The sequence below is a fragment of the Myiozetetes cayanensis genome, unplaced genomic scaffold (assembly GCF_022539395.1).
Source record: "Myiozetetes cayanensis isolate MyiCay16 unplaced genomic scaffold, myiCay2020 scf12, whole genome shotgun sequence".
NCBI classification, from domain to species: Eukaryota; Metazoa; Chordata; class Aves; order Passeriformes; family Tyrannidae; genus Myiozetetes; species Myiozetetes cayanensis.
The window spans coordinates 2,399,361-2,422,815 of NW_026086826.1; the positions used below are offsets into that span (position 1 = coordinate 2,399,361).

Here is a 23,455-nt window from a genome sequence, read left to right on the forward strand (position 1 = left end):
TTATCTCCAACTTTTGATTAGCATTTTGTGCTTCAGCAGCATGGTCATGTGGAAGTTTTAAATTAATTCAAAAGAGATTTTCTAATTTACCTAAAATGTGGAATAGTTGAGATAACAAAATGAAGCCCTACAGGTCATGTGTTTTCCAGTAGCAGCAAAGTCAGTTCTGCTTACTTAAGCTAATATTCTTTTTAATTCCTTCCCTCTGTCTTGCCTCAGTATAAAAATAGGAGTAGGCAGAACAGAGACTAAACCTATTTTGACAAAAGTCATTGGCTAGAAAAGAGGAGAGAGACATTGTTGGTCAATCTGTGTTAAAAAACACTATAGACTTGTGTTACCACTTTTTGGGATCTTAGGATGATTAAGAATATGTGGCTTGATATCACCTGAAACTCTTCAGATCAGAAATTATGTGTGGATCACAGAAAGGCAGAGGAAACATCTGTCACAGTCAATTTTTATCCAGGTTATGAAGCAACTCAATGTGTCTGGCAGACTCTGGGAACACCAGAAGACCTTTTTATGATGGGGTCCAACAGAAAGCGTTGCACATTCAGAGGTGTAAGGTATTTCTCAAGCTCCAGGAATAAGTCTGTATGACTAGTTTGGGTCAAAGTCTTTCACATTTGTGTGACAAGAAATGAGCAGATTACAGGAAATATTTTGCATTTCTAAATTAGGTCTTTAGAGGGAGACCAGAACAAAGACTTGTTTTGACCCTTAACTGAAGAAACTGTGCCATGAAGGAGATGTTGTGAGGAAGTTCCCTGGAATGATGATGCTCTCCAGTGTTTGCTTCTCTTCTTTGTGACTCCCCATGTGGCAAACATGTACAGGCAGATCTTGCATTCCCTTATAAACATAAGAAGAGCACTGGTCAGCACACTTGTTGGGGAAGAGCAGAGTTAACCATGGTCTCACCTTTTCTAGTTTGAAACTTTAGTGCTTCTGTTGTTTAAACATGCCCAATTCTTAAATAAGTGTGCAGTTGGGATTTAGCAGATAGATCAAGTAGCTGGCATTAATCCAAGGTCTAATTCTTAATCTTCTGTACTATGGATATGGTAGATAAATTTCTCAACGGCCAATTTTAAAAACCATTCACTCAAACCCGACATAGCCCATTTCAGCTTCTCTTTAATAGGAAAGCTAATAACTTTTTCTGATGTGGTGCATAAAGCTCTGGTATTTTGTTTGCTTTTTATTGCCAGATGCAAGTGTGTTCGTGTATTTACAGTCAATAAAGCCATCAGTGCAATACACAGGTTTGGATTAATAATTTCAGCCTTTCAGTCTTGGGTATTGTGATTTAGGCCTTGCTGTGTTATCTGCACCCTCTGATGTCATGCTGACTGTCCCATCACTTGCACTGTTTCTGCTTTGAGATACTTCCAGAAGAGGGACAAACCCATTCCAGTGTTTTCATGCCCATTCAGAAATCATCTTCCAACAGTACAACTTGTTTACATCCACAGCAAATAAAGATGGTGATTCCCCAACCCCCTTCTTCCATAATGCATTTTTTTGTCTCTGATAGCCTTTTTTACCCCCTCTACACTCTTGACTTTTCATTTTGTGTAGTTACCAAGAGAGGTGGTTATTTATGAGGGCTTACCATGGAGCAACAGTAGTTTCAAAAGAGGTGCAGTATTACCTGTGCACGGGTCATATGCATGAAATTGTGTGAACCATCAAACCTAGAGGCTATGTAAGAAGGAAGAAATATTACCTTCAGTCCTGTTGCCTGCTGTAATGAGTGTTTATATTTGCCAACAGATGGGTTTTGTGTTACCTACACTTTTCTGTCTCTTGGGTGTCTCAATAGCCACGAGCAAACCAGTTGGTGGTCACGTTGCTCTTGTTCTTCCCCCTGAATTTTTGTAATACTTGCATGAGATGAAGTATATCTCTGCCCTTAAGCCACTGCAGCCGTTCTGTGTAGCAGACCCTGGGCTGGTGTGCCACCTCCTGGTGCTCCAGGAATTTATTTTTCTTTATTTAGCACGTGCAGAACTTCCACAGGATTTTCCCCATCGGAGCGAGCACGCAAATATAAATAGCAAATAAGATATTTCACTAAATATCATGACACGTTTTACTGGATTTAGATTCACTCTCCACAGTTTCTGGTTCACGCTCCCTTTCCTCCATCCAACAGCGGTCACGGTGGCGGCGTAAAAATAACTTCTAAATTGAATTTTTCAAGATCCTCCTCCTATTCTGCTATCTCTTGCTGCTTCCCACTTCTCTTCTGATTTGATGTTTCTCTCTGGTCTTCTCCCTGAAAATGGAGATCTCCTTATGCTTTGCATTGCCAGCTGTCAGGGGTGGTGCTGTCGATGCTGATGCTGCCACTGTGTTAGCTCGCCTTGGCACCGTTGGCAGCGCTCTGCTGTCGCCATCAACTGACACAGAAAGGGCTGTTTCCTCCCGGAAAATTAATTAACGAAAAATGACTTTTGTTTCTGTAACAGAATCGCTCTGAAAGAAATTAAACAAATCTGTAGAAAGCAGCGATTTAGCCCTTCGTTTTGTGGAGGTTCTAAGTGTCAAATGTAAGTGAACCAAATACGGTGAGGCCAGCTAATTTTGTGACGTCATGGCCTCCAATTTGAGCTACATGTGATTTGAGCACAGATTCCACCAACTGAGGTGTTGTTTTCTTGTATTTGGATTTTTTTTTCCCGACATAACTAGTTTTGAGCAAAAGTGAATGCCACCCCAGGCACCTGGAAATTGTCTCTGGAGAGAACAATCAATTTACTTGTGTCCCCCTGGGAAAGGGAGAGACCAAGTCAGGAGGATTGTGTTGGTAAGATAAAAGAACCCAAATGTGGAGGAAGGTGTCTTTTATACCTGTTATACAAAGGATTAGACCGTTAAACTGGTCTTTGCACTGAGAAATGAAAATGAGATTTATGGAGCCTTCATAGTAATATAATTCTCTTCAAGGAATTTATGTGGCTAATACCTGTTAAAATGAATTCTGAAAGTGGGATGTCTGACTGATGTAGTTACACAGAGGCCTGGAAGGTACCTCTGTCACAAAGTTCTGTTTCTGCCACAGGTACCATCACTTGATAGGAAAACTAGAAAGGTTATTAATAATATCACTTGATAGGAAAATTAGATCAGTAAAAGCTGTTGTTTTCTAACAAAATTTTTACTTTGCTTAAAAGACAATGGAACTTCTAAGGATAATTACCCTTTTTACCAAAAAAAGATGTCACTATTAAGTGCTTTTAATTTTCCACTGTGTAAATAGCTACGGACAGTGAATATAATAACAATTCAGGTCTGACTCTTGGTTGGAACCATGAGTAGAAGTGTTATGAGAACAACACTAGAAAAATGTGTTGAAATATTCTGGTAGTTGATCAAAGAAAAGAAGTGGAAGCAAAGCATTCAGGAAGACCATGGTGAAGTCATGGATGTGCCAAATTGCCACAGGGTGGCTTTAGGTGGTGGCACTGCAGCATCATCACAACGAAGACTCTATTTTATCAAATTTGCAGAGATCATTTACTGTGAGTTAGAACTTTTTTTGTCAAGGGTTTTGATCTCCCACGCTTTAATTTGTACAGTTTCTTGTAAAAGGTTGAGGTGTGTGCTCATCCAGTTGAGGAGGCTGATCTGGAGGAGAGAAGAATCAAAACTCTTTTGTAGACTTGACAGCCAGAACATCACTGAGTACAGATGCAAAAAGTTCATGGCATTTTAGGAAAAATGTTGAGAGAGCAGTTCTGAACTTTATTCCCAAAATAGTTATGTTCATGTCTGTAAACATACTGTAGTGTGGGTATATAAGTGTAGATGTCTATGTAAATACATTATAATGTGCATATCTACCCTAATCTGTATCTTATCATTTATTTATATAAAAAATGTAGTGTAGTTCAAGTGATTTTTTTTTTTCAGAAAGCAAATGAGAAAAAAATAAAATGTCTTTCTCGATGTTTAAAAGCTCCTATCAGCCTAATTTCAATGTAAATCTAATTACTTAAAAATACATGTTCATACTGTTCTCCCCTCCCTATTTTTGTTCAGTTAAGCTTCCCAAGGCTTAAAATTATCTTGATCATTTTGCTTTATCTTTTTTAATCCTTTGACATTTGAAGAAAGGCCTTTTTTTTTTCTGCAGTTGACAAGGAGGGTGTTTGGCTGTGGAAGGGAATGCAGATTCTGTCTAGACAGAAAACATTGCCAAATATATACAAGGTCCTTGACGGAACAGACAGTCAAGCTTCGCTTTTATTTCCGCTAATATTCAGATTATAGTAATTTTAGCTATTCCTCGAAGCTTAAAGTGTTTAATTTGGGGATTTGAGTTACTTTTTTTTTTCCCCAGATTTCCAGTGCCCCTGTAAAGAGTGTAGAGAGAAGTGTTGGAGATACTGATGAATATTGTGTGGTGTGTGTACAGTTGTTTCACGTCGAGAACTGCGGCTTGAAAAAAATGGCTTAAAAAAAATCAAGGTGTTGTGTCAGCTCACAGGCTCCCAGCAGAACAGAAGCAGAAATTCAGCAGTGGAAAAGGGAGATGTGCTCTTCCTGTCCTCTTTCACCACAGCTTGGTGGCTCCCAGTGCAGAGACTGAGCCTGTACTTTGTGCCTCTTGCCTGCCAACTGCTCTGCAGGCAAATTAACCCAGCAAATGTGTATGATTTTTGACCAGAATGGATATAAGGTAGTAATTTGAGCCTGGAAAATAATGTATTGGCCACAATTTCTGTCTGAAAATAATTCTGCTTTAACTTTAGAGAAAAGTCTGTTTTTATTGAGATTCCCCCACCTTCATTTCTTCTCATATTACTCAAATTCCTGTGTTCAGAACTCTCAGAAATACAGAGGAATGGCTGATGAAAAACTTGAGTGATACTTTGAAAATATAGCACACGCTGTGCAGTTCCAGTAGATGAAAGCAGGGTGGTTGAAGGGTTTAAAGCATGCTTTCAGATTAATTTACTATCATTTAAATATTCTTCTAAGAGACTGCTTATGGATTCTGATTTTCTGACTGCAACTACAGTTTATTCAGAGTTTAAAGGGTTATGATGCATATTCTTTGTGAAGTATTCCACTCTTTTTTTTTTTTTTTTTTTTCACACTAATGTTTTGGCTTTTTGGTAACTGGTAGTGCACACTGCTTACTGTACTGGAAATAGATTTGTGAGATTGAACTTCTGCCACATCTGAACGCTGATGTCACTTGCAGCAGAAATGGGAGGTGGTGAATAATCCCTCTTGCCCTTGGAGATGGTCATGTTTGAGTTGTGTTGGCAGGATGGAGTGAAGAAGCTTGTATTGTTAACCTGCACAAGGCACTTTTTATCGTGGGGATTTCAGTCCAGCTTCCACCAGTGCTTTGTTTCACCTAAAACTAAATGTAAAGGTTTTCTTAGGTTTCTGCTGCTAAATTCGTGCTTTATGTCAGGGAAGCAATCCACAATGTTACACACATTTCTGCTTACTGTAAGTTTATTCTTTTGCTCAACTTTGTAAGAATTATATTCCATTACCGTCACAAAATACACTTTTTCTTCATCTTAAGAAAAATAATATCCCTGAAACTCCCAATTTCAGCAATTTAATTTGGCAGACATTGTACTAGCTTTGACAAATGTGAACTTAATTTCTTTGCAGGTTTCCAGAGGAAGAGTTGGCTGCAGAACCCCTGAAATACGCTGAACAACTTCCCGTAGCTCAGATCATACACCAGGTACGTCTTCCTGTTTGAAACATTTCTTTGAAAACAAAGAACATCTGTAAGACTTAAACTGCTTTTCTGGGTCACACAGAATTAATGTCCTTATACTGGAAGGATGTATAAACGAGATACTCTTGTTCAGGTGACAACTATTAAATTATGAACGTCTCATTCTGAACGTGGCAACGAAAGATGCTTGCTGTATGACACAGTTAACACTTCAGATCTTGTTGCTAGAATTGTTGTGTGTCTGCTGGTAGAAAAGAAAAAACAAACCAACAAACCAGTAATTTCTTCAAATTTGCATCTTGACCTAAATCATATTCCCCCTCCTGAAAAAGCAGCCAAAGTATGGGATCATTATTATGGAATAATTGTCATGACGAGGGGAAAAACAATCTCTCCTCCTAATACAGTTCTGAATTAGCACCATTTTTATTTCTGGCTGTGGCAGGGTCACCTGACTTTCTGCTTTGCACAGGGTTTTTTGTTTGGAATGTTCTCAATAAAATAAATAATCTTTAAACTCTGTAGATGTGACTCCTGCTTCAGGAACAAATAAGTACCATTTTCTTAAGTCAGGACCACACAAGGTCAGATTACTGCCTAGTTGGTACCTTGGCAGGATGGAATCTTTCAGGTTATCAGGTATACTCTGAAAAATTCACCTGAAAGTTGGGCAAGATAATGCCAGTTCATCATGGGAGCCAAAATGGTACAGTCTTTTCACTGGCTTGAGACAGGGAAAAAGCTTCCAAACTGAAAACTGGGAAGTGGTTTTGGTCAGGGTAGCAACAGGCCAGATAGACAATGTTAGACAGAGCTGTGGTTTCAGACTGAGCTGGTTTTGAATGCCTAAAGATCAACAGGAACAAATAAAAGTCCACCAAGCCCCCTAATGGAATTCTGTAAACAACTTTATTAGTATTAATTATTCTTGTAGATCTTTCCAAATACCTCTGCCAGTCAGTGTTTTTTAAGCAGTCGAGTTGCATGCTGCAGGCAGTGCTTGGCTTTACCATAAAGGAAACATGAGCTTTATTTTAAAACTTTCAAGTGTACAAGTCTTCTCTGCGAGGTGTAAACACGGGGGAGATTTAAAAACTTCTGGCTGAAATCTGCCCCTTCGGGAAGAATCTGTGATGTGTTCAGAACATGGAAGATTGAAAATCGGGACCAGTTTGTATGTCAGGAACTCCCCTGGTGTTGTCAGAGCTTCAAATGACCCAGCAGCCTGCAAATGTCACATTTGAAATTCTGTCTCCATGCCTGACTCTCAGCATAAATGAATTAAACAGCAGAGCAGGCAGCCAGTCAATATGTTCTTAACAGTGAGAGCGAGCAGTGAAACAGTTTGGGGGTTGTTTGGAATCAGTAAATAGAGAGTGCGTGGAAAGGCTCAGCGAGAGGAAAATTTCAAATAGGAAACAGAATTAACCTTTGAGATGGTCGAGCAGCCAAAATGTCACAGCAGTGTTTTTCCAGCATTAGGTGGGTAATAACCAGGGAGGGTTCATTTGGCTCCCCTGTGTTCCAGGGCCGTGGAATGTTGCAATATTGCAGTATTGCCCCGTGGGAAGGCAGAAAGCTGGGTTTATGTACTCTTACCTGCCTGCTGGATTTGCCAGTGCTGCAGAGCTGCACGAGGCAGCAGAACAGACCCAACAGCACTGAACATGTCTTGGAAGCAGAGAAACCAAGGAAGAGCATTATTGAGCTCTCGTGACAGGGAGTTTGGCCCCCAGCCCTGGCTGTGTGTGAGGGGGATGCCCTTTCTGAGGAGCTGTGACCAGCACAGCATCACTGCACCAGTGCCTGGTGAATCAGGGCTGCAGACAGCCTGAAGAACCCTTTCTGAGGGACATGGGACAACTGGGACATGCAGTGCTAGGGCAATAAAAAAATGACACGAGTAAACCCAGTGAATAGTACTTATGGTGTTGTGACACTGTATCCAAATGCATAATCCCTGTGTTTTAATGTGGGCATTTGGTGTTGGTTCTGTATCACCTGGAAGGTTTCTCTCATGTTAACCCATGTCTTGTTCACCTCTAGACAGAAATAATGGCATCAGTAATGCATATTTGTAGCATAAATAGACATTCAAACTTCACAGTGGTGGACAGGTATCTTAAATCAGTATAATGCTGAAGTACATTTGAATTATAGTTGTTAGCCAACATGGCTGTTAATACTGTCCAAATTTCACTGTAAATCTATTCACCTGGACACTGCTAATATGCTACAGGTTTTCCTTGGGTATTTACATGTGATTTCTAACATTCTCTTCAATACTTCATCCCTCATGTATTAAAAATATTATACTTATAGGCAGACATTACCTTTTGATTTCTAGTCTGATTATTCCACAAGAAAATTTCAGACTTGGTACATCCTGTTTAATGAAAGGAAGCCCAGAATCTGAATTTGGGATTGATTTTAAACTTTGTGGCACTAGTAATTATTTATTATTATAGCAATCTAAAACCAAAGGAATAATAACCCCATAATGTTGACAGTTCCATTTGTCAGAAACATGTTTTATTTAATGCATTAGACCATGGTTAATTGAAAAGACAAATGTGAAAAAATGAAAATAAATAGCAGAATGGAAACAAATACTAACGTTTAGAGCACTCCTTCTTAAAAACAAAACAAAATCAGACATTAGTAAATAAAGTAGCTTTCTCCCTTTTCCAAAACAAAAAGGAAAAATTTGTGCTTTTAACTGAAATAAAAAACCACTAGCGCTTGATAAAGGAGTGCAGTCATCAATATAAACTTGTAAAATGGCAAAAGTTGCATTTTCAGAACAATACCCACATAAGACAGCCCTTTTTGAATGATGTTCTTTGTGTAGAGCCAAGTTTAGGGATAGTAAGGCCAAAAAAACCCTCAAACCATAATGGGAAGAAAAAGGAGGGACTCCTTTAATTCCCTGCTTGTCTTTAGTCAGAACAGGTCTGATGGGAGGAAAGGGGAAGCTGCATCTGGGAAGATTGTTTTTATCTGTCATGAGGGATATTCATTGCTGGCCTTGCAGTTCAGCAAGGTATTTTATTAATAAAAGTGCCTGGCCTCAGTGCCAGTGCCTGTGACCAGAATGTCAGGGTGGTAACGTATTTTACCTAACTGGGATTTGGGATATTGAAGAGGCTTAAATGGTTCCAGGTGTCTTACTGACGGAAGGATGTTTTATTGATGAAAGGCAGCAGATAAATGCCAGGTCTCCTGATGCTGTTATAATTGAAAACAAAATGAAACAGCAAACTCAGACCACGATCAACTTGCATGCTTATTTGAGCCCATTTCCAACCACTAAGCAGATAAATGAACATGCTGTTAACCAAGGGTGGTATTTCAGGAAACTGGAGGTGCAACTGCACAATTTACTTGAAATCTGACATGGTTTAGAGTTGCAGATTTACTTAAAAATAAGAGTTCCTAGGTATTTTCTCTCATGGTAGAACGAGCAGGGGAATGTTGGATGCAATTCCTCCCTTTGGAGCTTCGTGTGTCTTTGGTTTGGGCTTTTCTGCTGCCTCTCTGTAGCAGCCTCAGGGAAAATGCCTTCAGTAACCTGAGGGAGGATTAATTTTTTTGCTCATTCTCACATAGCAGAGGGCTGTTAGTTTGTTGCATTTGTTGATGTTATTCTGGTTTCACGCAGATTTAATTGACGGAGCTTTTCTTCTGCAGCGTTCGCCAGAAATTGTTGAGACGGTATTAAGAAAATAGAACACACAATGCTGTATAGATTTTTTTTTTAAAGTGTTTTTTTATTATCTATAACACAACAATTTTAGCTCTCAGGCTGAAATATTTTCACAAACATTAAATTAGAGTGGGGTTGTGTGGCTTAGGATCTTAGTGAAACACTCAATATGAAAATTAAACCATCACACGTTGGTACAGTCTTGAAAGCATAACTTTAAAATTCAGACATTAGTTTTTGTTTATGAATAATAATTTATTAAAAGTTTTAAAGTACTTTGATAAGTGATACTTGCATTTTTGCTGTGTCTTTACAGGCTAAGAGGTTCAAAAGCAACTTGTGATACTTAGATGTGTCAGGTTCAATGTGTAAAGTTTTAGACACAGCTATTTATGCATTCTTTGAAAATCCATTCATGTAGCTGTGTTTGAAAGTAACTTGAAAGCATATCTTGCTTTTTAGAACTCTGGTCGTGGTATTCAGCTCGATGGTGTCAGAGATAAAATGTGACCTTTCACCAAAAGTTCCAAATTCTGCTGCACCTGCTAGCGCAGACACCGGTCTTCTCAGGCAGGGATGCTTTTCTTTCCAGAGCTAAATGTTTTGAGGATTATTGAAAATGGAATTTTTCATAGCAAACATTAGAAAGTAATGATCAGAGCCCAGTTTTATTTCGTTAAAATACATTACTGGGCTGCCCAACAGAAAACTTTGTGATGTGTCAGCCTGCACTGGGACACCTGCCTGGTCAGGCACTTCTGAGCAACATGCTGAAGATGGTTTTGTCTTCTTACCACTTTGAAGTTCACTCCCTAAGATTTCTTCTAATACTAAGTTTGATTTAAAAAGTTGAGTTGCTCTGTGTGTGTCGTGCCACAGATTAAGAATGGCACAGTCCCCTGTGTCTCTGACTCACTCCAAGAAATCACCAAACACCATCTTGACTTGGTTGTAGATAGCACAGATCTTTTACTGGCAAAACATTCAACCAGAGACTTTCAGGCTTTTCTTTTTTCCATCTAGTGAAGTCCTGGAGAGTCAGTAATGCTATTCAGGACCTTCAAATGTAATCCACCAGTCCATCAGGGTTTTTTCAATCTCAGAAGACAATGATGTGGAGTTAATATAAATTACTAACAAGGCATGGCTGCTTTTGTTGTGCTTTTCATCTGAGCATAAGGAAACCCTCTGGAAGCAGAGACTTAGTAAAGCAGTCTCTTGTTTTCCATCTTCCCACTGGACTCTGGTGGGTGATCACTCTCTGCCTGGCCAGGATCGAAGTTCTACTGGTTTATCTCTCTGTTAAATTGCAGTATTAGATGGAAGCTCTCCTCTTAGTCTTCAAGACAGAATAAAGATAAATATCTTAGAATTACTTTTCTTTCAAATGCTGCCTCCCAAATCTGAAAAAAATCTAGTAGTAATTATGAGGAACTTCATTTCTGTAAGGCCAGAGTACCAAAATATTAATGTGTGGGGAGCACTTCCTTTGTCTGCACACAACACTGCTCAGCAGAGCCAGAGAAGAGGCCTGAGTGGTTTTTGTTGCTGACCAAGCATTACAGGGGAACTGAATGGAGTTTTAAATTTTTCCAATTATACCGAATACAATGGATTGAATAACTAAATGCACTGAAAGGGATCTTGCACGAGGAACCTGAACAGTCAGTTGTGGGGTTCTTGTTTTTAACCATTTCCTGCTGGAAATACCACACTGAACAGCTTCTGGAAGCCAACAAGGGGAAGTTTGGCCATGCCTGTTCCAGCTTCCCAGAGACATCTTGAGATGGTGTTTGGTAGCTTTTTCTTTTCCAGAAATGTTGCATGCATGGTCATCTTTTCCTCTCTGTTTATGCCTTAAAAGATGTAACTTTACCTCCTTCCTTGCACTTTTAAAAAATTTAACCAAAGTATATTTTAAACCAGTAAAAGAATTTACTCTTTTTGCCTGTTGCACACCCTGTTAAGAACAGTCAGATGAGCAGTTATCAAAACTTGAAGTGCATGTAGATAATGAGCTCATCTGTGCATCACTAGGATCCAGTCTCTGCTGTCGTGTCTTGGAATGTGAATTTATCCCTTCTTCACCCAAGTGGCACCCAGCAAGGTGACAGTGACCCTTAGTCCGTGCTCTCCCTCAAAAAAACAGTCCCCTCTTCAGGGAGATGCAGTAGCAGACGTGGATGCAGCTGATGCTGTGTTTTCCCTGAAAGTTTTTTGTTTATATTTCTCACAAGCAGATGAGAGAGAGAGAGAGTGAAAATAATCGTTATTCTAGGAAGTTGAAATGGAAATACATTTAAGGCTTTTGGGCACATCATGGCAGTGCTCAGCTTGCCCTTGAGAATACTGCTAATATGAGGCTTTATATGTGACTGCAGCATCATCCCTTCTGTGGATTATGAGACATCAGTTTCATGCCCACCAGCATATGGAATTGTCAGATATAGTGTTAAAAAAAATATATGAAAAGATACCCTGGCTCTGCAGTAGCTGTAATTGTTAGAGGTGCCACCCTGGATTTGCAGCTTCTTTAAGAGGTAATTCCTGTAACCGTTTCTCTTTAATAAGCACTATTTAAGACGTAAAATGAAGGAAAAGGTTCAGGGATTGACTGTAACGTGCCAGGCTTTATAAAGAAGCACTGTAGATCTTTGTGGTTTACTCATCTGAACTTCAAATAACTGCGTTTGGAGGGGCGCTATGACTGTGGACTCAAAAAACTGATATTTCTGATATTCAAAAAAAAATTGATTCGTGCCTTTTCCCAGCTGAAGCAGCCGTGTGTTTGAAGATGCTGTGAGCACAGAGATCCTTTCAATACGCACTATTGATTTTTGCCGTGTCTTTGTTTTTGACGCGGGACCGATCGAGCCACGAACCCGCTTTTGTTGTGCTTCACCCCCCGCTCACAGCTGTGATTTTTAAGGCAGTGGTTACTGTTTCTGTTGTGCTGCATCTGTGGGGGCTTTACAGAGGCAGCTTCAAAAAGCGCTTGCAGCTTGAAGCGAACTCCAAGTGGCGCGGCGGCGCAAAGCGACCCGAGGCGTTAACGGCGAGAGGTTCCGACCTGCAGGCCGAGGCTGGGAAAGCTCCCTTGTGTTCATCTCTTCTGGCCTCCTGCACAAAGCACCCAGATCCTTTATTTGTGTTCTCCCTACTTTTGGGCTGTGGTGGCCATCGGGAAGGGTAAGGAAAAAAAAAGGGAGATGTTTATTCCGAACGCGGCGACTGAGGGGAGAGTAAAACCGAGGAGCACAATTAAGGGGTGTCGGTGCCTGCACGTGGTTACAGCAGGTGTGGACAGGATTGCAGCCCTTATGAAGCACCAACATGCACGTGTCCCAGGGGTCTGGGTTGCTGCCATCACGTTGCACACTGCTGTAGATAAAGTATCAATAGCTATCTCACTATTTCGGGCAGCTGGTGGTAGGCCTGCTGCTGTCACAGGCTATTTTTGAGTTCTGTGCTTTGAGGCTCTTTGCTTTCCTCTGTGGTCATGATAAACTTGGCTAATGTCAGCTTTTTTTTTTTTCTGCTAAAATTATCTCTTCAGCCATTTTTACTCTCAGCATTTTAGTCCTCTCTTAAGGATGTAATTCGCTTTTTTCGTCATCTTTGCTTCCATGAGAGTTTTCTGGTGATCTCTTGGTCTGCATTCATTCTCATTTGTCTTTTATAACCCCGGATTCTTTGCTCCTTTTTTTAGTTTGTTTTTATTACAGGTTCTAGAGCAATTCAGGAAGCAGATGCTGGGTTTTAAAAAAGCTTCGCTGTAGTGAAGCTTTCTGTGCAGGAGAATGCATTCTTCCTAAAATTTCATTTTACTTAAATTAACTTGTATTTCCACTGAGGATGGCTTATATTAAGCACAAAGGGAGGCTTAGCAGTTTAGGCTTCCATCAAATAAACTGCATAACTAAAAAGAGAAGATGCCAAAGCCTCACATACTTATACTTGAAAGTATTGTGTTCTCTCTCATGGGAACTTGAGATTAGAGAAATTATAAAGGCTTTGCATAAAAACAGGGAGTTAGAATTAATTTTTGCTTAAGCAGGGAAGTGTCAAAAGCCTATTATGGTAATTTTTCAATTTTGTCTTAACTGTTCACACATTTTAAAATAGTTGTACAATTGAGTGGAGGCATAATTGATGTGTTGTGGTTACCTTTTTTTTTTTTTTCTTTTCCTTGGGCCATCATAAAACACAGCTTAGGTGCACTTAGCCATGGAAATAGTAGGTCTGCTAATTAAGTAGATGAAAATTTTCATGTCATAGTGAGAAAATTTACCTAATGGATGGGAATCATATTCTAAGAACGGTTCCCCTATTCTTAATTACATCCAAGTGCCAAGTATCAATATTACATGAAGACAATTAAAGCACAAAAACCTTAGTGGGAAAGCATAATTCCTAGCAGTAGAATTTTGGGGTTGTAGAGACTATCATGTTCATTATTATTATTATGATAGTAAGCAGTAGCAGTAAAAGTCTACATTTAAAAAAATACTTTATTAATTGTCTTTTATTGTAAATTAAAAGCTGAAAATATAATGGAATGAAGAGCTACTGCTACATTTATTTTTTTTAATCTTTATTAAATTAAAAAATTATATATCTTGTCTGTCTGAGGAAAACCTATGAAGTGCTATGGTGTAGTAATGCAAAATTTATGGCTGAACTGAAATAAATTTTAGGACTTCCCTAATTAAAGGAAAAACTGATTTAGCAAAGCCTTTTAATGGTAAATGAAACCACTGTTTCTTATGGTAAATACAGTATTTAACAGCAGAAATACTGTCCCAGAATTGCTTTCAGTTTGGAGATCAGTTCTGCTGCTCCATAGGAGGAATCTTTGGTGGACTGAGCTTTGCATTTGGGATGAGACTGGCATAGTCTTTATTCCTTATTTTATTACTTAATACCTGATGACATTGGTGTGTGTGTAAGCACATGCACAATTTGAGTGTAAGATTAAATTCTTGACTTAGCTTGTGTTACCTGTCACTGAATATATGCAGGATCAGGACCTTCCTATAGAAAGGAAATCACTGAAGTATGTTTTGGTAGGTTGTCCAAGATGCAAGATTTAATTCCATTTCCTGGTGTCTGTTCAGTGTTCTGTAACACTTTCATTTCTCACGTAACCTTGTACAGTTTTTATTAATCATTACTTTTTTTATTAGGAGCCCCCGGTGGTCTAGGGGGTAAAGGCGCCGCGCTATCACCGCGGAGACCCGGGTTCGATTCCCGGTCAGGGCCACTCCCGGGCAGGTGGGGCTCGTCAGCCCTTAAAGGCAACCCACCTACGTCCTAAGGACCTCGCTGCCACCGTCCAAGCTCGCTTGGCCCCGGCAGATGAACCTTAGGATTAAAGGGTGGGCTCAGTTCCGCGCACACTGTGTCTCACCTAAAAAATCCAATGCGCAGGCTGGAAGGTGGAAAGACCTTCCCCGGATCTTCGCTCGCGAAGACTGGCCATTATTATTACTTTTTTATTGTTTACACATGAAAGCTTCCCTGATGGACAGTGTTTATTTCAGTGGTATTTCAGTGAGTAATAAAATTAGCAGTAAGAGGTTTTTGCTAGATTTTTTCTGTCTACTGTATTTCTTCTGAGCTTATGCAGCATGAAAAGGAGCTGCTACCAATAAGCTCACAATGATAAGGAAAAAATACAAATGTTATCAATCTTGACTTACTTTGCAGTGCTGTGAATGCTTTTCCTCAGGGGAAAGCACTGTTAGCTCCAAACATCTTCCCACATTTATCCCACTTAAACGTGTAATTCTAGGTGTTACTGGTGATTTTTTTGCGTTAAGTTAATTATATTTTATTTACTCTTCAGTAGCACGCTGTGAGGAGCTCAGCATTGTAACTCAACAGCTCCTGACAGGACTGATGAATGGCCAGAGATAGAGATATTGGCAGGCTGCTCTCCAGTGCTCTGTCTAGAATTGTTTTCCTAAACAATTCAGAGGGTTGAAATGTGATGAAATCATTTCCATTTGAAGAATGAGTGGGAGGGGTAAATGAAGGAAGGCTCCAGGAGTGGAGCAGTTGGGTGGACAGAGCAGGCAGGACCCGCATCGTCGTTCCCGGGCACGTTCTTTGCACGAGGCTGTGATTCAGGAAATAGTTCCTGTTCCTTTCCCTCTTTTCCTGCTCCCATAGAAGAGTACACACGACATAAACTTGGATAAGAACACTGATTTGGCTTAGGAGTACAAAACCACTGAACACAGAATCACCTTTAAAAGCTGGGTCGTGGTGGGGAACAAACCAATCTGTCACCAGCTGGAATGCACTGGTTCCTTACTGAAAATGGAACTGTCTTGTAATAAAAGTACAACCCCATTTGATCTTGCTCTTATAAATGTGAAGGGCATCTTTTGCCTCTGCCCTGCTTTTCCCTCCATTCATTTTTTTCGTGCTTGCCTCTTAAATGTAATGCTGTTTTAAGCTGTGCAAGCTGGAATTAGAAAATGTGGGGTTTCACTGCACATAAATGTAATGTAGCACCCAGCTTAGGGTAAAGGAGAACTTCTACAGATTACAGTTGCAGAGATTTGAGAAATAAGCATCAAAAACTGTGTGAATAAGGAATATTTATTTGGATTTCAAATGTAGCTGTTGAAATATTTGATTGCATATTGAGTATGAGAACTAATGTAATTCTACAGCCTGTCACCTGAAAATAAATGAATATGTAATTATGGGATATCCAGAAAAAAAAGTGTGGTTAGAACCATCATAAAATAATTTATGAACATCATGGTTTCTCCATATAAACAGACAAAACGTTGCTTGAATTTGAATGATCAGAATTACACTTCATAATGGGAGTTCTAAGCATGCAATTAATTTTACGAGGTTAGGAGAAAAACCTGCCTTAGAGCATATGGATTTAAAAGCATTCAAGTGCACTCACCTTGGGGTTCAGAGAGGTGCTGAGGGAAATCCAAGTCATTTGCTGACCCTTTCCAGTGTAAGAACCTCAGAAAGTTTATCTTTTGTTTCGTGGCACTGAGCACTGAATGCCCTAAGTCTTGTTTTTGTTAATAATACTCCTCTTGGTTAAATTAATTAAATATAAGCATATTAAAAAAGAAGGATGCTTCTCAAAGTAGTGGTGACTGAGTGTTGAATAGGAAGTCTTCCTAATTAAGCTGCTCATGTGGTATTTTTGCTTCACTTGGCATGAGCCTTTGTGTTTGCAAATGTAATTCACATATTTGCTGTGGACTTAGGTGTCCTTTGGTGAAAAATCATGATTGTGGCTTCATATATATGGGTATGAATTTGATTAAAATATAAAGAACAATATGCTTAACTAAATGGATGTAGTTGGACTTTTTTTTCCTAAATAAAGCATTGTCCTATGACCAGGTAAGAGCTGGTGCTGGGAAGGCTCTCTTTGATTACAGGTTTTTATATTTTATTTTTGTATCACAGGTTGGAAGATTAATGACTAATTGTTAAACCACTAAAAGCACTTTACAGTGCTATGAAATACTGGGAGATAACACTGAAAGTAGATAGTAATAAGTAGAAGCTCTTTTTAAAAAGCCCTTATAGATTATGTATTTTAGAAGGAAATGAAAAAATAAAGCTATCATAACAGTATTGCTATGTTACAGTGATTATACAGAGTAAATATTAAAAATGCAGTTGTTGGTATTGATGTTAATGGAGTTTAGCTGCTGTTCTTTCCCATACCCTTTTGTTGCTGATGAATGAACTTTCTTCATTATTCTATTAATATTTGAGGTATCAGTAATCATGGCACCGTGGTTAATACAAACTGGAAGATTAAACAAAAGTGCTTTAAATTGTTTTGTGGATTACCAGGCACCGTTTATGCTGGAATTCTCCTCTGACTTTAATCTTGCTGTGGGCACAGAAAGGATTAAACTATTACTAGATGGCTCCAAAATCCAAGTTGTACCCCACAAACCAGAAGTGCAGACTTCCACTAACAGCTTTGAGGACATACTTTGTATGCTGTGATTTGCTTGTGATGCAGACAAATTCATTCTGAAATTACACTTTGCTGTCTTGCTTTGTCACAAGAATTGAAAGGATTCCCCAGTCTGAAACTCTGAAATGGCAAGTGAACCTGAGTTGTTGTGCAGTGCCTCTAGGAAATACGGAGTGTACTGTTTGGGACCTTGAAAGAAAATCTCTAGTGTTGGAGTGGGAAAAATAGAAACATTCATTTAAATGGAGAATGACCCAGAGGAGTCTGCACCCCAAAATACATAAAATTCACCCCAGTGAGTGCAAGACTCCCAGAACCCTCAGGGATGTTTTCCATCACGTGCTGCAATAAACAGGCCAAGACTGGGTCTAGGGCACTCAGTGCTGAAACTGCAGAGAGAATTAAGCAGGGATTAATTGGAAATCCGATAGCTGCCACTTTAATGGACTCCTTGGCACGCACAGTGCTCAGGATGTGTTATTTTGGTGCAGTTGCAGAGGGATATTTTGCTCTCGTGGCACAAACACACACCATCTGCCTCAGGCTGGGGAGAGCATCCCCTGGAACGAGGGTGATGGGCACGTTCATTTTTAGGCTTATGCTCCCTTTCTTAAAGCTCTGTTTGGGGAAAAGATGCTTGAGGAGATGGAAGAATTTGTGTATCCCTTTTCCATTTGGGAATTACTGCATGCACTGCTGCCACATCTGAGTTTAACCCAGAGCTCACTGTACCAGTATTTTTGTCCTTACAGAGGACAAAAGAAGTTCTGTTGGAAGACTCTTGGCTTATAATGATAAATTTAACATGATGTTTTCCACATGAAATGTCAATACATGATGTTTTAAATCTTATTTCTCTTCTCATGTAACATTTTAAAATTTAACCATTCTTAATCTCATTACCACTTCAGCAGTAATACTTTTTTATTATTTTTTTGCATAAAACTCATTTTAATTGGAGTAACACATATTGCATGTTTTATGAAACACCTCCATCGAAAGTCTTGGATAATTTCCATTCAGGTCCCTACAGACCCATCCAGTTTGAAAATACACTGTTTTATCCTCTCCTTAATTACAGAGTCTGAACTAGGCAATGTTCTTAGGAGAACTACTGATTTTTTTTTCTTTTTTTTTAAGGAATCTGCGAAAAATTTTATTTTCACTAATGCTTTCTGATCAATCCTATGTCACTGCTTATGACATAAGCATAGAAAGAAATTCTGTCTTTTCTGAACTTGGTTTCCCACTATGTGGATCTAAAAAGAAAACCTTTTGTTTGCTACTGAAGTACAACTTGCTGACATAAATTCATGGAAGCAGCAGCTCCATCTCCCGTGCAGATGGGTGTGATTCACAGGTGCCAAATGCAGCTTTTTGAAAAGGAAACTTCAGCACTGTTTGCTGCTGAGCTGATGTGCCCACCTGGACAGAGTTTTCTGTGGTGTATCTGTTAGGATTTTAGAAGGATGAACTTGTTAGTTTGGCAGTTAAGTACATTTTTAATTCAGTGAGGAACTTTCTTGGGAATCTGTGAGCAAGGTAATTTAAAGAAAATCAGCTCTTTCAGCTCTTGCAGGGATATTTGGTAGGTTTAGACTCGAATCTGTGTAATCCCCTTTTAGGTATTCATGAGGTTTTGATGTGCATGTGTCCCTAGTGGAAAATACAGGCATATTTCAATATAATTTTGTACTCAATTAACCTCACTATTGGCTTACAGGTGTTCAACAGAGTTGCATCTTTTTTTTGCCCGTTTATTGTGGTTAATATTTATGCATAGATTTCAGCTTCTGGGTCTGTAAATCTTTCTTATTGAGATAATTTATTTCTAAGATTACTGAGGATGTAGCTTTTGAGTAGCCTGATACGATTTTTGTCATGCCTTCGTAGTTTTCATCCTTCTCATTTCAACATTGCATCCCGTGACTTTAAACCAACTCTATGTATGTCCTTGATTTCCCAGGCAAAGCCACTGCTGCACTGGCCTCTGCTTCCTTGCAGAGTTCTGTGGATACTTCAAATACATCTCCAATGCATGACATGACAAAATGGAACACCGCGCTCATAGATCACCTTATAAATATTTATTCATATAAATTCTTTAAAGAAATTAAATTACTTGTTCTATACAAAGCAGGAGAGAGAGGCTTTTAGTGTCACTGCCTGCAAATTGAAGTCATTTGTCTGGAAGGGTCAGGTGTCACTTTGTGGCGAGATCCTCGTCTGAGATCCAAGCAGGGGGAAGATTGATGGCACAAAGAGATTGATGGAGCAGGCGCCGCAATCTGCATGCGGAGTTACGGGTTAATTAGGAGGATTTAAACAAGAAAGTCCCTTTGTGGGGAGAAGTGTCGTGTGCTGTTACTCTCAGAATGTGCTGGCAGCCTTTTGAGAGGAGGAGGTGGTTGGCAGAGGTGTTTCTGAGGGGATGTGTGGCGGGTGCCGGGGAGGTGGCAGTCACCGGCGGCGCTCGGGGACACCCGCTCCGCTCACGGCTTTGGGCTCGCTGCTGTTGGTGCTGATGAAATCACCACGCTGGCTCTCTCTGATTCCTCCACCAGAGCAAAAGCATTCATATTTCACACTGCCAAGTTCTTGGGGCGTCTCAAGTGATGCTGATGCGACTGTTTGTTCTACTTTTTAATAGCGGGCCCGGCGCTTCAAGAAAAATCCTAAAGCTAAAAGTGTGCAGTTTAGAAAATGGGAGCTGAGCAATCACCAAACGTTGTTTTTGTGTTGATAGGAAAGCTGTTTTGAAAGAACAGACGCTGCAAACTGTTCCTCACTGCATTACATTCACCAGCCTCCTGGTACACGTAGAGGAGAATAACAAGCTTCTGTTGATGCTGAATCTGAAACAGCACCATCTTTTGTGATAGTTACTCACCTGGCAGGAAGAGAATTTTAAATTTGACTTAAATGCAACAAAACCAAAATGCCCTGTGCCCCTTGTGTCCCGTTCTGTACAAGGACAAAATGCAAATCTTCCAGCAAGGCAGGAATAAAAACCTCAGTGTTTATTATCGTAATAGTTAATGATCTCTGCCTAGAAGATCTGTAAAGACATACCTGCTGAGGGCAAGAGTAGGCACAGGCACGAGGGACTGAGTTATACTTCTAAATACCTGTCATTCTGGTATTTTTGTCATTATATTCTCAACTAAAATTTTGCATTCATGTAACTTCACCTTATTCTTGGCCCCAGAGACAGATCTTGGGGCACGTGACAGCTCTGATCTCCTACAATCCATTTCTCCATTCACCGAATGTGGAGAATCTGGATTTTTGTTTTAATAAGAGAAGAAAGAGGACAGGCAGGCTTTGTCTTGTCTGACTGCTAAGTGTGAGACAGAAAAGGCCTTAAATTGCAGCGAAGATGAAAAATTTGCTCAAGTGGGACAGATGTTTGAATTGCAGACTGTAATTCTACATTAAGGAACGGCAGACTCAATGGGGCCCCTGGGAAATGTGACTGACATCAGAAACAATCCTATTTTGTTTTATGTTATTCCTGTAACGATGAGTGTTGGCTTCTTACGTGGCCAGGTATCTGTTTACTCACGTAACTCTCAGTACAGGAGGAGCTGGAGAAAACAGGAGGTGCAAAACCAACACTCTCTTTTCTCCCTCACATTTTGACTTGCAGGAGCTGTCTCTCATACTCACTGCATTGTTCTCTGGTACTAACACGAGACCAGATACAGGAAAAATCTGTCCAAACAAATGAGTTTGAACACGTCCCACGATACCAAGTGGTGGCTCAGGCACAGCTCCAGTGGCCTTTTTGTGGTATTTAACCTCCCTGCCTGAGTGACAGCTTGCCTCCCATCAGCCTCTCCAGCACATCACCAAGGAAGATGCTTCTACTTTATGAAGAGATGCAGCTTATTGGTATTTTTCTCCACTGCAAGGATTATTTTTTTTCACTGATAAACACAGTGCACTGCTTAATGTGAGAGCTAAATACTAACACTTTGTTTTTCTGTTTGTCTTTTTTTTTCTTTTTTTTTTCAGAAACCAAAACAAAAGGATTGGCATCCTCCTGGAGGGTTTATTTTAGGACTCTGGGCGCTGATCATCCTGGTTTTCTTCAAGACATACGGAATCAAGCACATGAAATACGTCTTCTGAACTGGAACAAGCAAGATTGTGCTACTTTGGGTTTGGGTTCCTGGGTATCACAACATGTGTTCTCTGCAGGTGGATTGTGGTTGTGGTGAAAAACAGTGTTGAGATCTCACTTTCTGGAGGTTCTTTTGAAGTCATCTTTTCTTCCCCTTCCTTCTGGAAAGATTCTAACCAATGGTTTTAATGTTATTTTACTTTGTTTGGTTTTAAACCTATTTGAATGCTTTTCTGAGCATTTTTTTTTTTTTTCTTTCTGATTAAACTTGTAAAGGGGCAGGATTCTAAACCCAGTGACAAGGTTGCTTCTGAATTGTAAATGGGCAGATTCTTTTCCCCATGCTTCAAAGTAAATCTTGGAAATAGTCACCTATCACTGAAGAGCTGGACATTGTGTAGAATGTTATTTAAGATGTCATTTTATCAATAAAAACTTAGGCCACTTTGCAGACTTTGGCATGATGTACTGAAAGCTTTCTTCAGAAAAATAAAAATATCTCTAGAATATATTGATTTTTTTTCTTATTCTTCTTTCTTCCCTGTAAAATGCAACCCTTAGATCAGTCGTTCCACCTTAGGCACTCACCTTTTGAGTTTAGGATTCTGTGAGTTGGTGAAAGTGGAAAAAAAATTAAATAATGACCTTGCTGAATCTGCTTCAAAAATGCAAAAAAAGAAGCGAAACTATTTCACCATGTCCATTAGAAACCCTTCACAGGTGAGTTGTGCTTTCCCTGCATAGAATATGGAGTTGGATGCTTTCAGGATTTTCACTGCAGTGGATTTTTGCACAGGAGAAAATCGACTCCTGGCATTGGGATGAAGAATGTTATAAATTGCACTGTTGTGTTCAGTAGCTTCTGAGCCCTTGGAAAACGTGCTTTACTGCCTGGGCTTTGTGAATTCTGGTTTGGCCTATTGATTTGATCTTCTTGGACATTTCCTGATGAATGTGTGCTAAAAGGGGTTTGTCTGTGGGACAGATTGGTAACTAGTGAAGAGAAGAGCAAATGAGTGGATTTGTGCACGTGTAGGAGCCAGGAGCAGCTTTTGGAACCTGTTCTCTGGCTTTAATCATAATAAAGCTTGACCTGATGCATCCACAGGTGTAAGTGCTGGGTTTGTGTCTCCAGGAGTCATCAGGAATTATCTGTAATCACACATTACATCAGAGTCAAGAACTCAGGATATCGTTTTGAGCGTTTTCATGTGGCACAGCACACCCAAATCTGGGTGCAGAAAGATTTTCATCCTTTTTTTTTCTTCTCTTTCAGTGTGATTGTGGCATCCCAGCCTCGGGTTGGGAGAGGTGAACTCGTCAGAGCTGTGTGGCAGCTGGGAGGCTGCAGAGCAACATCTCTGGTGCATCTCTGGAGTGTTAAAGCCTTCTTTGTCTTCTCCAGGTATCTTCTGGTCTTGGAGAGAATGAAGGGACAGAAATGATCCATTATCAGGAGGTAAACCCTTGCCTGCTAACACCTCTTTGTTGCAGGAATTGTTTTCAGTAGCACGTGCAAAGCACCAGGAATGGGGATTAAAATAAAAGCGTTTGTAACACTGGAGATTTCTTCCCAGTTTCCTGATAAGCTTTTATGCAACTGGTGCACAGATCCCCTCTGCCAACAACAGTGCAAATTAATGTGGGAGAGAAAAGCTCTGTTTGCTGGATGGGATCTCTGGATCTCCTCACAGTGTGTTGGGTTTGAGGTGGTTGGTTTGGTTGTTGTGTTTTTTTGGATACTGTCCTTCAAAAGCAATGACTTCATATCCAAAATCTGATCTAATGGTGACTTTTCTTTAAATCAAAACACCCTTTTGTTTTCCCCCCTCAGCAATCTGTAATGCAAAAAAGTAAGATCTGTTGTAGGCAGACCATGTAGAAATGCAGTACAGAAATGAATCCTAGAGAATTCCTTAGAGG

At 39.8% G+C, this 23,455-nt stretch overlaps 1 protein-coding gene across 1 annotated transcript in view; it reads left to right on the plus strand.

Moving 5' to 3' along the window:
• PIGK (phosphatidylinositol glycan anchor biosynthesis class K) overlaps positions 1-21,985 on the plus strand; it is a 55,863-nt gene extending 33,878 nt beyond the window's left edge. Inside the window, exons 10-11 of the mRNA XM_050307290.1 lie at positions 5,647-5,722; positions 21,424-21,985. Coding sequence (XP_050163247.1) covers positions 5,647-5,722; positions 21,424-21,540 — 193 coding nt within the window. The 3' untranslated portion in view covers positions 21,541-21,985. The remainder of the gene's footprint in view (positions 1-5,646; positions 5,723-21,423) is intronic.
• Positions 21,986-23,455: the final 1,470 nt, after the last annotated feature.